The sequence below is a fragment of the Ricinus communis genome, chromosome 7 (assembly GCF_019578655.1).
Source record: "Ricinus communis isolate WT05 ecotype wild-type chromosome 7, ASM1957865v1, whole genome shotgun sequence".
Classification (NCBI taxonomy): domain Eukaryota; kingdom Viridiplantae; phylum Streptophyta; class Magnoliopsida; order Malpighiales; family Euphorbiaceae; genus Ricinus; species Ricinus communis.
This window is the reverse complement of record NC_063262.1, coordinates 27976226-27993151: the sequence shown is the minus strand read 5'-3', so window position 1 is coordinate 27993151 and position 16926 is coordinate 27976226. Positions and strand designations below refer to the sequence as shown.

General features: G+C 36.6%; 2 protein-coding genes and 1 pseudogene across 17 annotated transcripts; all 3 read right to left on the bottom strand.

Annotated features, from left to right (window-relative positions):
- Window positions 1-115: 115 nt before the first annotated feature.
- Window positions 116-1738, bottom strand: LOC112534094 (acyltransferase Pun1). The gene has a single exon (XM_025156651.2). It carries the CDS (start codon window positions 1602-1604, stop codon window positions 291-293), a length of 1314 nt encoding a protein of 437 aa, XP_025012419.1. The 5' UTR covers window positions 1605-1738; the 3' UTR covers window positions 116-290.
- Window positions 1739-4098: 2360 nt separating this feature from the next.
- LOC112534093 lies at window positions 4099-5965 on the bottom strand (annotated as a pseudogene).
- Window positions 5966-7331: 1366 nt separating this feature from the next.
- On the bottom strand, window positions 7332-13509 carry LOC8278447 (cyclin-dependent kinase G-2). Of its 16 annotated transcripts, none has more exons than XR_007216782.1 (9): window positions 13363-13509; window positions 11269-13123; window positions 10719-10854; window positions 10457-10545; window positions 10161-10272; window positions 9959-10065; window positions 9536-9863; window positions 9316-9390; window positions 7332-8465 (listed from the first exon to the last, which is right to left on the bottom strand). XR_007216782.1 is itself a non-coding variant. In XM_002514942.4 (6 exons), the coding sequence occupies exons 1-6, from the start codon at window positions 12987-12989 to the stop codon at window positions 9764-9766; spliced, it is 2265 nt and encodes a 754-aa protein (XP_002514988.1). In that variant the 5' UTR covers window positions 12990-13503; the 3' UTR covers window positions 9436-9763. The 16 variants fall into 16 exon arrangements, 1 of the variants encoding a protein (XP_002514988.1); XR_003078395.2 differs by having other exon boundaries at window positions 7332-8317; window positions 8390-8465; window positions 11269-13503; XR_007216781.1 differs by having other exon boundaries at window positions 7332-8024; window positions 8390-8465; window positions 11269-13503.
- Between the last annotated feature and the right edge of the window lie 3417 nt (window positions 13510-16926).

Below are 16926 nucleotides of genomic sequence, written 5' to 3'. Positions count from 1 at the left end.
TATTAGTAAAATATTATATTTTTGTAAAATTATTTCTTAATCTTTGTCAGACTATTTTGTAAAATTTATATTTAAAATTTAAAATTCAGAAATTAAAAAAAAAAAGTAACAGAAATTACAGCAAACAGGCCCTATTAATTATTATTGTAATTTGCAGAAATCAGAGACACCAATCAATCATGTAAGTCCTTAATTGCCTTCAGCTTGTACAATAGACTTTGTCCTTGTGGCCTTCTGCTTGTACGCAACTTGAACGAAATTTACATGGAATCAATGTAAAATAATGAGTCTCAATGTGAATTACTTTCTGGCAGGACACATGGATTGATACAGGCAAAACAAAGAAGCTCCTCATCATTCTCAAACAAATCCATTTCTTGTTCTTCCAAAGTTACATATGCTTCAATCCCATCTCCACATTTTGTATCCATTAGAATAATAACATTCTTCACTTCACAACTAGCAACAGTCACCCATCCTGGTTTTCCCCATCCGAAATCTGCATCGTAAAAAGGGTACCTGCAAAAGCTACTACATAAGTACACATCTTGATCTTTTCCATGGCACAGTCTTAGCCCTACGGAAGCATCCAAAACAAACGCGCACAGTTCTTCCGCACTAAATTTTTGCCCGCAGGAATTGCAGTATTCAGTCTTTTCTTTCTTGACCTCACTTGCCAACTGAACTAACTCTATCACGCTATCCTCCATTGTTGTTACAGAAAATGTTCCACTTATATTTCCTGCAGAGCATTCTGGCAGTGGAGGAAGTACTCGCGGACGCAAATTCGCTGCGTTATGCATAGCAGTCGGCTTTGAGGATCCTGATCTCAATCTAGCTGCAGAAATGGCCGATCTATATAGAATTGCACTCACTACTTCCACTCGTGTTGGGTTTGAAACTTCTTTTGCTACCATTTCCTTCAATTTAGCTATCTTCAATGCATCAAATACGAGTCTTCTTGAAACGCATTTTACTTTCTCACCTTGATAAGTTTCCGTAACTGGTAAATCAATGGGTGGATATAAAGACCCTAAATTGAACTCGGGACACAACTTTTCGCCCTGGCTACATGCTATGGCGGCCCAGTGGTTGATAAAATAACACATGCTAGCAATATCCGAGATTTTGTGAGATATGCAGACAGCTACTGCCATTCCTCCGCAATCAAAGAAGGTCGACTGAACAATCAAGAGACTGCTTAGGATCGGATCTTTATACTGTAGATCGCCAGGAAACAAGGATTTCAATGTACTGTCATCAGGATGCTTCAGGATTTCAGACAAATTACTTCTCATTCTGGCTTCAAGAAATTCGACCCCTTTATCGTTGCAGTCTATTGTGAGATCATCTTTGATCCTTCCTGCTAGTGGGTAGTAGTGGGATAAAGTTAAAGACAAAGATTCTTTGAGAAGAGTGGACTTATGAACAATGTCATCATCAATTGGGTTATGAGATAACTGCTGTTTAGGATAGAAGAAAATGACTGGAATATAGATGCAAGAACTTATCTGATCAAAGAAAGAGAGATGGTGAATTCTTGGACGATTTGGCGATGCAGAAGATGGTTTAATGATTTCACTGGACACTATCTCAGATTTCATGGTTAAAAATTAATTTGTGTTTTGCTTGATGTTGAAGAGGCCAATGGCTTTACCAATACTACCCATGAGACTTGACTTTATAGAAAATTATAAGTCCTTAACTTCTCAATATATTTAAATTTGAAAGGCTAATAAGCCATTTTGATTATGTCGAGAAAGGAATCTCAACCCTTGGAATAGGAATCAATTTCATTGAACAAACAGACATTACTGAGGCCAGGAATGCAACAAAGATGTTTGTTTCTTTTATGACATTATTGGTTTAATCATAAATTATTGCAAATGACAATGATTTATAATTAAACAATGAAAAATTCTGTCTGCATCCGCTGGCATTTATTTATTTGTTTTTTCTTTTTTTAATCCAAGGTGTGCATCACTTCATTTATCTAAATTAACATCTCTTTTTTTCTTATTTTCTTAGCATCATCTCTTCTTTTTTATCTCATATACTCCGATTTGTGATCATTTTTGCGAATCTACTCTCACCTTTACAATTTATCAATTTGATCCACCATTTTTGCGTATTGTATCATATCTGCCCACAATCATTTTGACGTGTGCCACTCATGACATTGCATACACATGTGGCTTATTTATTTGACTACATGGTTTACAATTTAAAAAAGCTCAAAACTCACTATTTTATGCTTAAATAAGATGAAGGAAAAATTATCATAACTACCACGACCTTTCACGACTTTTTTAGATATACTCTTACTTTATAATTTTATCTTTTTAGTCCATTATCTTTGCATTCTATATTAAATCTATCCAAATTGTTTCAGGCATATGCCTATGATGACATTAAATAAATTCAGACAAAAATAATATTAATTTCAGATAAAAATTCTATAAAAAGTTGTTCGAGTCAATATTGTCTACATTATATATGTTTGCCCAATGAACTTAAATAAAAAGCAAATGCTTTAGTGTTGTTTGCAGTACACATATGCACCATGTAATATTATGGCAACTTCTTAAACTACTGGAAAGCCTTTGGCAGAACATATTGCCCATCTTGAATCACAAAAGTTGCATTCTTACTAGTCTTTGCTATTATGTCCTAGAGGATCCGACCATCTTTTCTTTTCCTTTTGAGCAAACTGATATATGTTGATAATAAAAATACACATCTGCATACTATGTCATCATAGGCATACGTCTAAAATAATTTGGATAAATTTGATATAGGTCGCAAAGATGATTGACCAAAAAGATAAAATTATAAGGTGAGGATATATTTGAAAAAATGATAAAAGGTCGGATAGTTGGGATGGTTTTCCCTTCCCTTTATTTAAGTATAAAACGGTGAGTTTTGAACTTTTTTAAGTTGTAAGCTATGTAGTCAAACAAATAAGTCACATGTGCATGCCATGTTATGAGTGACACATGCCAAAATGATTGTAGGTAGATATGATAAAATATGCAAAGATGGTGGACCAAGTTGATAAATTTTAATAATGATGATAGATTCGTGAAAATGATCAAATATTTTTTAAAGTATAGGGAGGTGGCAAATCAATGAAAATAATTATATTTTTAAAATTTTTTTAGAAAGAGAAAAGACAAATTGAACCAAATAACAAGGGTGTGATTTCCTAACCGATCACAGACACCATATTTTGACTAAAGTAGGCCTTTGGTTTTGGCTATTTATCCAATAAGTATACATAATTCTAAACATCTTCCAATTAAATGATTGCATTATAATATAAAAATGAGTATTCCAATCCAAAAGCTTTTGTGGTTTTTCTTAAAGAAAACACAGCCTTGAACTCACCTTTTTGAAGTTTCTCAGAACTCCACAGTTGAAGCTTGACAGAGACACATCTTCATGCAAAACAGCCATTTCGATCTAAAATCCAGTATTGACATCATTTGAAGAATAGAATCCTAAGAACGTACTGGTGAAGACAAGTAGCAAAAATTATAATAAAGTTCTGAAAATATAATTACCAGGTCTATGGTTCAGTAATCATCATTATTCATTCAACCATTAAAGTTACAAACTCGAAGGAAAACAAGGAAGATGATTCCATTTTGCAACCCTAATGCTGACGTTTAATAATAATAATAACAAGAAGTACATCATTAGGCCTCAAAGGGAACATGCATGCAAAACATTTGTATATATATTTGAAAAATTGGCCTTGTACAGTAGGATACTGAAATGTAATGGAGAATAGTTGTTTGCACACTACCTCTTTTTTTCCCTTACAAGTTACAAACCACCTGAAACGTTTATACAGTGCAGGATTTGAAATTTATTGTTTCTGAATAATACAGTTTCTTTTTCTATAAACAAATTTAACATTCAGAAAAACCTTACCCTGTCTTAGCCCTGCAAAATCGCCTACCCAAAAAATAGCTGAATGGAAAACCTGAAGAGTCTGCGACACATTTGAAAAAAATCAGAAAACAACCATATCAGGCTAGCTTCTTTTTATTCACGTTGCTCTCTCAACCTCGCATCTTGTCATAAATGCGATACAATACCATATATGGCCGATAATTACAGCCATCTTAGTATATAATTTTTTTTTTTATCGATATATATTTAAGGTTAATTTAAAGCGTCCAGTGACTCTTACAGAATTTTCAGTGGTAGGCAGGACCCTTACCAAGCTGCTAATATATAGAGAAAGCACCTGTTCCTAACAATGTGGCCAACCTGCACCGACAACACTTGCATTGGAGATTCATACGTTAAAACAGTGACTCCATACAGGAACCTAACTAAAGTAATAAACTAAAGACATAGAGAACATATAATTATTAAAGAAAAACTACCATCTTCTTTTTTTACATTTTTTTACAATTACATTGGGTATCGTGGCAAAGCTATCACTTTTCTCGAGCTATGAGAGTATAAGACACTCGGATTAATCTTGGCAAATGCTAGAAGCTCCTCATCACGCTCAAACACAGCCATCTCTTTTTCTTCTAGTGAAACAAACGCTTCAATTCCATTACCTGTGGTTGTATCCATCATAGAAATAATATTCCTTGCATCTAAACTAGGATGAGTCACCCTCACTGGCTTTCCCCATCCAAAAAATCTGCTTCGTATGCAGGGAAACTACACCAGCGGCTGCACATGTACGAATCCTTACTCTTACATTCTCTTACTCCTGAAGACCTCTCCAAAATAAGGGAATAAAATTCTTCAGGATCAATATCTTTCAAGTTATTGCAAAATTCAGTCTTCACTTGCCTGAACTTATTGACCAACAGAGCTAACTCTATCTCACTATCATCCGCAATTGACACTGGAAAGATCCCAGTAAAACACCCCATGGAATTTCTTGGCACTGGAGGAGACACCCTAGAACGCAAATGTATTGCTTGATGCAAAATAGCCGGCTTTGAGGATCCTGATATTGCTCTAGCTTCAGACACAGCAGATTTACACAGCAGTAGTCACTACTTCCACTCTTGTTGAATTCTGAACTTTGTTTGGCACTGCAGCCTTGAGTTTAGCTAGCTTTGAGGCATCCAAAACAAGTCTTCTTGAAATAAATTTCAGTTGCTCTGGAAGTTGATACGATAGGATTGGTAACTCAGTGGATGGATATAGAAAACCCAAATTGAACAAAGGGATGATTTCATCTTCGGCCGAATTACGAGCGATCGCGGCCCAGCTGTTGACGAACAAACACTGGCCTGCCATGTCCGTGATCTTCTGAGAAAAGTACAGGGTCAACACCATTCCACCTGCAGCCAAAATAGGTGATCTGAAGAATCATGAGACTGCTCAAGAATGGATCTTTGTACTGTAGATTATCAGGAAGCAACAGTTTTATAGTTTCACGACTAGGGTACTTGAGAACATCAGACAGGTTCAACTTGGTTCGTGCTTCTAGAAATTCAACCCTTGACCGTTGCAATCGATAGTTACACTGTCTTTGATCCTTCCTGCTAGTGTGTAATATTTGGATAGAGTTGCAGATACGGATTCTTTGAGCTGAAAGGATTTATTGGAAATCTTACTAGAGCGATCATGATCACAGGCCTCACTAGAGTAAAAGAAAACAAAAGGCATCTAGACGGTAGAATTGAGCTGCTCAAAGAAACAAAGGGTATGGATCCTTTGATGATCTGGTGTTGGAGAAGATGGTTTAACCATCTCCCTGGAAACTATCTCAGGTCTCATGTCAGGATTCATTCTTGAGCCTGCCTCTTGTGTCTATGTGATTTGCAAGTGAATTCCTAGCTAGGAGTGCAAGGCGATGTTTTTGTTTTTATTAAATTACGTCTGTTCTTACACATGCAGGTTGCGTCCAGTATAGAATAATGAATATTTAATTTAGAGAAGCAACCTGTACACGTGCAGATGTCATCCTGTAAAGGCTAATGAATATTTAACTCAATCTCAGGATTCAAATATTGATCACTTTTCGTCTTGGATACTGGTATCAGCGAAAAGAACAAAATTATAATTACCATACAGAGAGAAAGACTCTTGTTATTATCTTCAAGCTACTGTAGAATTATTAAAATTAATTAAGAAAAGGAAAGAATGTTGTCAGAATCAGCAAGACATCATTATACATCAACTTTTGCGATAGTTGTGATTATAATAAGTTCATTAGTCTTCCAATGTCAAAGCATTATCCAATTCACATATTGTACAATTGTATAATAGAACGATAGCTTAAGGAAATAATGAATCTTAAACACTTCAAGCAGGAATCAGAGCACTGAGAAAAGGACAATGGCCATAATAGATCAGTGCTTTTTTTTGGGCAGGTTGTTGAGGGTTTAAGCGAAAGACAACAATAAATGTCTATTATGGGATTAATTCATCTCCCCTTAATGTGAAATAAGTTAATAAAGTTATGAATCATCAATGAAAGATCAACTTATCATCAATATTGCTATTTCATTTTCATCTCTAGCCATCGTTTCAAACAGCTTAAATGGCATGAAGTATTGAGTTTATTTAGTAATAAGCTTTAGGAAATGTAGAGTTCTAATGTCTTCTAGCTAGCGTTGAGTTTGGCCATCTTTGAGACATCAAAAACAAGTTCTCTTGAATTACGTTTCACTTTCTCTGGAAGTACATAGTGTAGGATTTGCAAGGAAAAACCAAAAACAAAAAAATATTGAGCAAAGGGATGTATTTCATCTTCGCCGATTTACAAGCGATATTAATCCAGCTGCTGATGAAAGAAAACTGGCAAGCATGTCCCTGATCTTGTGAGGCTTAACGCCATCTTCCAACAGCTAAAATATGTTACCTAAACAACACAGACTGAGTATATAGTTTTCATGACTGCGGTAACAGGCATCACAATAGAAGAAAACAGAAGGCAGTAGAATTAAGCTGCTCAAGAAAATGAAGCGTGCGAGGTTGTTTTGATGATCTCGTGTTGGAGAGTGTCTCCCTTGAAAGTATATCAGGTCTCATAATTTATTTATGAAATAGAGATCACATTTCTCTGATAAAATATTCTTTCTGGAAATGTTTCGACCAACGTGGAGTTTATTTATTAACCTGTTCGCAATCCTCTCAAGCTAGAGATAAAATTTCACATTAGAATCCTAAATAGGCAATAGAGTATATTTAAAATGTTTCTCCAATTATGACTCTTTTTCTCCGTGCTTGTTGGAATGTTAGGTTTTCTCCCATTGATTAAGCAAGATTCTAACGATTCAAACAGAGTTTGCCATAACTTATCAACCCATCACCAGATTAAATTACAACTTTAAAAAGCTGACAAATTTCCTCAAATCAAAGTTAATTTCCAGGACAGGTTCAATCGCCGAATCCAGGATTTCTCATTATGCATGGGACTTTATGAAGAACAATAGGGGACATATTTGCAACAATAGGTTAAAACCACCCTCTGGTCACCATCTATGCTTTGAAAATCATTCATTAGTGCCTGCGGACAATTAAACAACTAAGCACACTCTAAAAAACTAGTGTGCTATAGAAGCAATTGTAAGCACCCAAGTAAAAAGTCATTGCTTCTCAAGGCATCCACGAGAGAATTCAGTTGTTAGATTAGCTATAGACAAGTTGAAAGGTATTTACGCAGGCAATGCACACTGCTGCCAGGTGAGCTTGTCAATGTGCAAAGTACTTTGTGAGGACTGCTCATCACTCGTTGAAGAACTGGGGACTGCCCATCACTCGTATAAGAGAGCCACTTCTTTTAGCTCGCAGGCAGAATTTTCTCTTCAAATTCCAGAATTGAGGTGGTCACTCTTTCATCCCTCCAAACCAACATGAACAAATCAATAGGCTCCTCCATTCAGCTTGTTGGATTTGGATTTGATATACTCATTGGATATGATGTTTCGCCTAGTTGGGATGATCGAGCAAGCAGTAACTCATTGGAAAAGGCAACAAGCTCGGTTTTTTACTACATTAATGGCAAAGTGATCCATAAAAGCCAATTCATCCTTGCCCTAAACATCCAATTGCTATCCATAAATCATACAGTAACATGGCTTCTGTCCAACTGGACACCATTAGAAGTTCGAATAAAAGAACTCCATCCTTACAGATGTTAAATCAATAAATGATTCATTCGATTATAAATCCAACACCATGCATGTAGATGTCCTACATGCAAAACCTAATGCCATTCAGAAGTTTGATCAACTTCAGCAGGAGACAGCATGGGGGTAACAAAAAGAGTGTTCATGTCACCACAACCCGACTAACATATCCGAAAACCCAAGCACAAGAACAGCAACCGCTAAGAGTTCAAGTATGAAGAGATAAGTCAAGATTAATCCACACATAAGAACAAACCAAGTTTGTATTGTACCTCTAGTGAGCCTGCAGACAACTAATTGAAAGTTCTATAAAATCCAGTTTCGATAACCTCTTGAATTGCTTTGATACTGCAGTGACATTCACAGGCAATGTCATAAAAAAGTTCCAGTTGATCAATGCTCCAACGTTGTCACATCAATAGAAAGCAAAAGAAAAGAAAGAGCTAAACAGTTGTTCATGTTCAGCATATGAAGGCAGCAACTATTAATTCCACTTGACAGGGCACTGAAGCAACTAAAATCAGAGTGAAACTATAGTACTGAAAAGCACAAGCATAAACATCAAACATGTCCAAAAACTAAAAGGTGGGTTAGAATCCCAAATAGAAGCGTTCGAATTTCTGGCAACAAAATTCACATGACTGGCCATTCTTTAATGCAATGCTGTTATTAAATTCTTATAGAAAAGAACATGAAGATGCTCCATCCATACAAAACTAAGTGACATATGGCACCTAATTAATCATCATCATGTTTTCTAAACCTCCAGCCTACCACCAAAAGAAGATGGTAATACTAGTAAGAAAAAGCTGTGGAGAACCTATATCACCTGTAAACATCCACAAAACAGCACCTCAACAATTTAAGTGTCACTATCATTGAGCAGCAAAGCAGTCAATAAGAACTAAGATTACTCCAAACAAGAAAAAGAAACAGATCTTCTCACTGTAACTACAAATTCCAGATCAATTAACTAAACAAAGAGCTTATAAGATGAAGTAAAAGCTGCCATGTAGGCAACACCAGAGTCACCATTCTCTTTCCAAGTTTCTCCCAAAAATAAATTTGTTCAAGCTAAGAATTATATCATAACAAGCATAATAAAGAACTGAGATTTCAGCTAGTGCTGATACACACTTCGGTCGTCCATTTTTACAAATCCAATACTTAATCATTTAAATATCGTATTGTAGATTACCTTTTGGTGTACTATGATTACGGTCTATTTCTTCGTCAATGAAAAGCTAAGAACGTCTCCTCCACTTCACACCAACTGCCTCTTGCAAACACAATGTGAAAATTAAATAATAAAAAAACATGCTGGAAATGATAGTAGCAAGTATATTAATACTGTTCTAAACTTCAAACCAAATTTAATAAAATTGTTTACAATATACCAACAAAATTATGTTACATACACAAGTATCAGCTGAAACTGATTTTCAAGATGAAAGGCCATGATATCTTGGGCGGCAGGAGGCAAATATTTCTCCGCCCAAATGACCACAGGTGCCTGCTAAAAAAAGTATGAATATCGTCTGCGCGACAATGTTTGCAACTTCCTTTGAATGTTTATCTCTCACCTCAACCTCATCCTGCGCCAGTAATGTGGAAACCAAAGCATGGATATTAATAGACAAGATGTCTTAGCCAAATAAACCACCCGTCCCCAATTCCCCTTGTTGCAGCTCCTTTCTGCGCTGCTCTTCCAAAGGATCCGGACTCTTCAATATTCTTCGCAGACGCCTAAGTATAACATTTAAAGAAATGAATGAATTCATCTACACACAAGTTAAATAACTGACATTTTTACCTAATTCCTCTCTACAAGGTCAAGGTACCTGTCTTGGGCATGCTGAGCAGGAAAAGTAGGCATAAAATCTTTAGACTTGGGAAGAGGAACTTCACGAAACCACTCATGGTTAATAGCAGCTTCCGCAGTTATTCGCTGCAAAACAGAATGCATCAGCCTTACTAAGCCACCATATATACCTATTAAATCCAATCTCGAACCATTATTCAAGTACTAAATTTGACATTTACCTTCTCAGGGTCATAGGTTAGAAGTTTGTTCAACAAATCAAATCCAGAATCAGAAAGAACTGGTGATCCAGTGAAAGATGTTGCTGGGAATTTCTTGCGCAGTAGGTTATACCTGAAAGGAACAGGTCAGCTATTTAGTACAAAAAAATAAATCAATTTGTAGCTGACAGTGTCACCAATGGAGGCCAGATAGCCAGACCAGAATCACCCAGCTGGAAGCCTGGGAAAACAGCAGCAGAATAAGAACAACCAATTATTATTTACTGAAAGACAAATCTAAAACATTAGATACTTACTGATGCTTGACAAAGTTGACCTTAACACCAGGCAATTTGGAGAACCCAGGCCAGATTGTCTCATTTGGTGTACCAAGTATTCGGAAAATCTGCAACCCAGAAAATGGAACAAATTATGGTTCATAAGGTGGTCAAGATGAAGACCAGAAAACAATAAATAGCAGCAATTCACAACTAGATGGCTACCAAGAAACGGAAGGTAAATGTAAATCAGCAAACAGGTTTATCCTGTACATTTATCACCTATTACTTGTGCAATTACCTTATCAAGTTGATCAAACTCTGTTTTCCCATTGAAAAGGGGTTCCTTCGACAGAAGTTCAGCCATAATACAACCTAGCGACCACATGTCAATTGCTGTTGAATATTGTTTGGCTCCCAAAAGAAGTTCAGGCGCCCTGACATTAACTAATATAATCAAACATTTGACTCTGAATGGAAGACACATGCTTCAAGAATGTATCAAGAATGACATTAAAGATCAGGCATACTGAAGGTAAAGGACCAAAAAAATATAACAACTAGCTGAATCATACTTTTGTTTGGCAATGCAGAAAAGAAATCAGAGTATGCTCGAAGAGGCAAAGAGTAACAAAATACTCACATAATTATTACATCACTAGAGCTACCAACCAAAATTCTCCACCCAAATTATTAGCTAGAAACAAGTTTAGAATCATTGACTACCAGCAATAAAATGAGATAACTTAACTTAATATCCCAATCTAGTCCAAAAAAATATAGACCACGCAACAGACAAACAGAAGAGTTGACTACGCAAAAATTCAAAGAAGTGTGCAATTGCAGCTTACCTATACCAAAGAGTAACAACCAAATGAGTATACGGTTTCAATGGACTTCCATACTGACGAGCCAACCCGAAGTCACAGATTTTCAACTCACCCCGATTATTCAAAAGCAAATTTGATGTCTTCAAATCTCGATGAAGGACCCAGTTATCGTGCAAATACTTAACACCCTCCAATAACTGGAGCATTAAGCATTTAACTTCGCTCTGGCTAAATGGCTGCTTCATAGACTCCATTAAGCCTTTAAGATCATGCTCCATGTATTCCATGACCATAAAAATGCTATCAAGGTTACTCCCTACAACAACTTCTTTTACATCAACAATTGAAGGGTGATGAAATGAAAGAAGAATATTTATTTCCCTAAGAGATGTTAATGGAAAACCTTCACGTTCTTTCTCCATTTTTACCTTCTTCAATGCTACAATTTCTCCGGTCTTCTTATCTTTAGCTCTATATACAACCCCATAAGTGCCTTCGTCTATCTTATTTAACCTCTCAAACTCATCTACACTCCTACAGCCGAGAAGCATGTTTACACTTCTTTGAGGAGGACCTGCAGGCTCTGGTGTGGCACGAGAATCATTTTCATTCTCAGAGTTTCTATCAGAATGGCCACTTCTATCATCATTTTCTTCATCAGTCTCCATGTAATCATCCTTGTCAGTATCATTACCCAGATAATCATCCCCACTCAATGACCTAGCACGAGCGAGCTCGTCAGACTCGGATGATCTCACTTTAGCTCCATCTGAACCTTCTATTTTAAGGTCTCCAAGGTCAGGAGTTGATGACCTATTGCGTAGTCTGAAATCCAAGGACTCCAGATGAGACTTCTTCCTTCTTTTAGGCATTTCCTGATCATCTACAATTTCACCCTCATCAATAGGAGAATTGTTCCCAGCAGCCCATCTAGAAGATGATATATTCCGAGTTGGTACATAATCATCATCTTCTATCAGCTCAGCTTCATGATCATTGCCAAATTGTCGCTCCTCCAAAGGCAAGGCAGCCAGTCCCACAGGAGATTCAGATGCAGAATACCTAAGCAGCCCTTTAGCCACTGTATCCTTGACTGGTGAAGAGAACCTCAAATTCTGGTTACTGCTACTCTTAGTAGGAGAAATCTCCAACCCCCCATCTAAAATAACATTGGGAGACTTGCGATATGCCTTAGGGAGAGGAGGTGGCGGAGGGAGAGTGGGAACTGCTGGAGAAACTCTACTTTTTGAAGAATTAGTAACTTCTTTGTCATCTCTATCCCAAACTATAGGAGAGAACTTCCTCTTCTTCTCCATAGGATTTCGAATCCCATTCTCTAGTATTGTCGAAACTTCACTATCTTTATTTTTATTAACCTGTAATTCATACTCAATAGCATCATCAGACCCACTCTCACTAGACAATTCACCTGGCTCCCTATCTATAGCCCTAGCAGCAAACTCACATCTCCTAGGTCCAGCATGCACATCACCACCGCTGCCACCGCTGCTACCACCTGAATCAGTCCTACTAGAAGAGGACCGGTACCCACCATTGACAACTTCTCTCTCTTTAATATCCTTCTGTCTAACTCTACCTCTATCTCTTACATCACGAACTCGACCCGGTCGCTCATTCTCACGATTACCATTCCCAATTCTATCATAATCCTCTTTAGAATAGGCAAACTCCCTCTTAGGGAATTCATTATCATGATAACCACCATGTCTCCCAGCCGCCATATATATAAATATAGAAAACAACAAATAAAGCAAATACCTTAACACCAGCTCCCAATCAAAGCCTAAAGTTCCTCTCCTAAAAACCCTAATCCAAATTCTTCTTAAGATAGCAAACAAATTTCCCGACTTTAGATCTGAGAGAAAATACTAGAGTAATAAATCTCAGACCGTTGATTATTATTGCAGTGTTAATTACAAGAGGTAAACAACAGATAACAGCAACAGCGAAACCCTAGAAACTGAAGGGAAACAAATAGGGGAAACAGAAACAAACAAGAAAATAACCCTAGAAATCGAATTATTGATAGAGAGAAAAATGCTATCTCAAATTTCAAATTCGAGACAAATTGAAAGATAAAATCATAGGGCTTACCGGTGAGAAACTAGGGAAAAAGAAAAAAGACGGCGACCTCTGGTTCTACAGAGAGAGAGAGAGAGAAAGAGACAGATTTCAATTCGACCCTCTTTCTATCGAAAAGAGAGAGTGAAAGAGAGTCAATACGTCACCGAATTCTAGCGTTTAAGGTCGACTCCAGTCCACTTACCACATCATGGGCCTTTATTTTGTTTCTTTCCTTTTTCCGAAAAGAAGAAGTATCAACCTTACAACCAAACATAAATTAAATTAGTGTCCCGAACCAATAAAATTAATAATATAAAAAAATAAATAAATTTTTAAAATAATAATAACATATTAAAATACTGTTATCATTTTTTAAAAATATATTGATGTGTTAATCAAAATAAAAAATATGAAAATAAAATAGAATAAGAGACAAAAAGTAATGAAAATAAATATATGTCCATTAAAAAATTATTATAATTTGATTAATAAGATAATTAATTCCATAAGAATAAAAAGAATTAGAAATATAAATAAAAAAAATATAAAATATTATATTTTGTCTCAATCACTGCATGCTCGTACTTGAGATAACGAGTGTCCAAAAGCGACATCCGTGCTGTAACAGGCAATCCCATCCTTCCATGATAGGAAAGGACAAGTCTCACAGCTCCGAGATGGGGATGAGAATAGCCTTGTTTTCGCCATTGTTCTATGAAAGAGGTGGGAATTTCTAAAGTAACATACTGCTATTGAGAAGTAGCAGTAAGTGAACACTGAGAAAGTGAGGAGGATTGAACATATTCTTTTATGGTGAGGAGTTTTTTGTGGATGATTTGGTTAAAGGTTTTTCTGACAAAATTTTGTTTCTTGAATATGTTGTAAGGGTTGATGATAGGTACTAGAGTATCTTCTATCTGTACGTTATCAGGGATATGGGAGATCTCAACAAGATGATCTATCTTGTTAGATATGGTTTTCTTACAAGAGGGAGATAATTGAAGGGTAGAAGTATGAGAGGTAATTTCGGTTGACATAGTGTTTAGGGTTTTCTCTTCTTCTATCACAAAGGCTCTGATACCAATAGGGGAGCCGAGAGCTGTTATGGCATAATCCTCACGTCAGAACTCAAAGCATGGATGATCCTCAAGTTAAGGCCATGGGGTCTTTATACTCTTTTGGATCTTTGAATTTGCTGAGTTAGCTCTTTTGGATTACCACCAGAAACAGATCGTAGCAACTATTAGAACATTGCCATTGGATCAAGAGAAGAGAAAGGAGAAAGTTAGAAAGGCATAAGAGAGTATATAAGAGAGAGGAGTTTTCTTAGAGAAACTTGCTTGAGATCTTATTACCAAGGACCTCTCCTTATATAGAATGGAGAGTCGGTACAAACCAACAAAAGATAGTGGATATCCCACTAATTCTAATAATACAGCAAAAGTTAGTGGATATCCCACTAATGCTAACAAACAAAAGTTAGTGGATATCCCACTATCTCTAATAATACAGCAAAAGTTAGTGGATATCCCACTAAGGCTAACAAACAAAAGTACACCACAACTATAGCGGCCTACCACTATCACCCATAATACTTCATAATAAAGACACACACAATAATACAAAAGAGTGGCCGACAGTTGCATGTGAAACACAATTATACAGAAGAGTGGCTGACGTGATCGTAAGACGCCATCATACGAGTCATCATCCATTGGTCACGGGAGTCTTGCATGAGAGCTTCTTGCTGTGCCCTGGTTAAGGTAGGGTCATCCAGAGGAGTTGGAAGATCAGAGAAACAGAAATGTTCAATGGATTGTCCAGTTGATTGATGTCCATTGAAAGTGCAGACTAATGGTGCGAGACATTACCGTCCTTAATTCATTCCCTGTATTGCAGGGCCCGCTTTAGTTCTTCCGTGATCACGGAGGAGCAAGATGTAAAGGGCTATCAAGTGTTCTCCAATAAAGGATGATATTTTGAGTTGCATATGTGTCTTCCCGATAATGGAGATAAGGCCTGCAATATGAAAATAGCATGGTATTCAAGATCCGGAATTGTTTTCTGAGAATAACTGTTGCTCATGAATAAGTTTAAGGAGATCTCTTGTCCATTGATATGGAGTTTTGAACCAGGTAAGGAATCTCCATGGATAAGACCCCGAGTTAGCTTCATTGTTGAAGAAGTGTAAGAGATTCATAATAGGCACCTCTATAGCATGATGATGATCGTAGATAGGCACCATAGAAACCATAACTCACTTTCATGCTTTGGATGTTCAGGGGATAAGTGGTAAATCAAACACCAAGGGTAGTCTGGAAAGAAGAAGTTGGGTTGTATTGGGAGTGAGAAGGTTTGTTGAAAAGTTGCCAGATAATGGAACATCATGTTCCGGGCAAAGTCTGTGACTTGTTTGGTTGTAAGGTTGTTGGGAAGATCTGGTGGTGAAGGAGGTTGTAGGTTGGATCTGGAGGATGAGGAAGCCATAAAGATTATGGGAAGATTTATTGTAGAGGTGAGAAGAACTATAGGCTGATTCTGAGGCTTGGAAAGTCTGGATAGGAAATCCGGGATTAGGTTTCTTATCCCTTTTATATGCTCAACCTTAAAGTCATAGCTTTCTTTGACACTGGAGCTCAAAAAAGCATGATGAATCCAATGGTTCTCCCATCAGAGTATTGGAAGCCCCATGATCAGTTCTTCAGGGCAGCCAACGGTCAAACCTTCAAAACCACTCTGATCACAAGACAGAAGATCGGAATTCAGTTCTTTCCTGATTGCGTTGTATGGACGCACATCATTGGTTCAGATCTTCCAAACAAGGATATCCTGATAGGATTTGATGTTTATCACCAAGCTCAAAAGCTCCAAATCCTTCCAAATGCCTAGAATAGATAAAATAATATTAAAATTCCGTTTCATTTCTAAATTAAATAAAATAATATAATCTTTCTTAGTAAAAAATGCTTGAAAAAGATCAATAAAATTTGAATTTTGATGTATGCTTTTAGAAAGGTCTTATAAAATAAAAGTTCGTCTTTGTTTTAAAATCCTGTAAGGGTGCCCAATGAGAGATAATTTGGATTCAGTATTCTGTTTTATCACATTAACTAACTTGGTGTTAGTTCCACTTTTCTTGTCACCTCCAAACAATACGAGTTCGAGCTCGAGACTCCCTCCATTTCTCATAGGGTTAATTCTCGTAAAGTGAAAAAAGAACTAGTAAAAAGTATGAAGTTCATCCTGCTAACACTAACAATTAACATATACTGATATTCAATAAAAATCTAGTAGTAAAATTCAAAGTTATTTTGGCATACTTGTCAAATAATAATACTTGATTGCCCTCTGCTCTGCTGAAGTATATGATCAATTTGTTTTCTGCTTCTTTGCAAATTTAATATTTATAAAGTTTATGGATAGAAGGATATAAAGTAGTGCAGAGGGCATGTCCATGCTATTAGCACAGACTTCATACTCCCATCTTCTAATCATTCATACAACACAGCTTTGCACATTATGAAACTCATCAAGTATTACAAACACGACTTTCTTGAAATGGGGAGTCCAATATTTATTAGAGAAAGCACATTC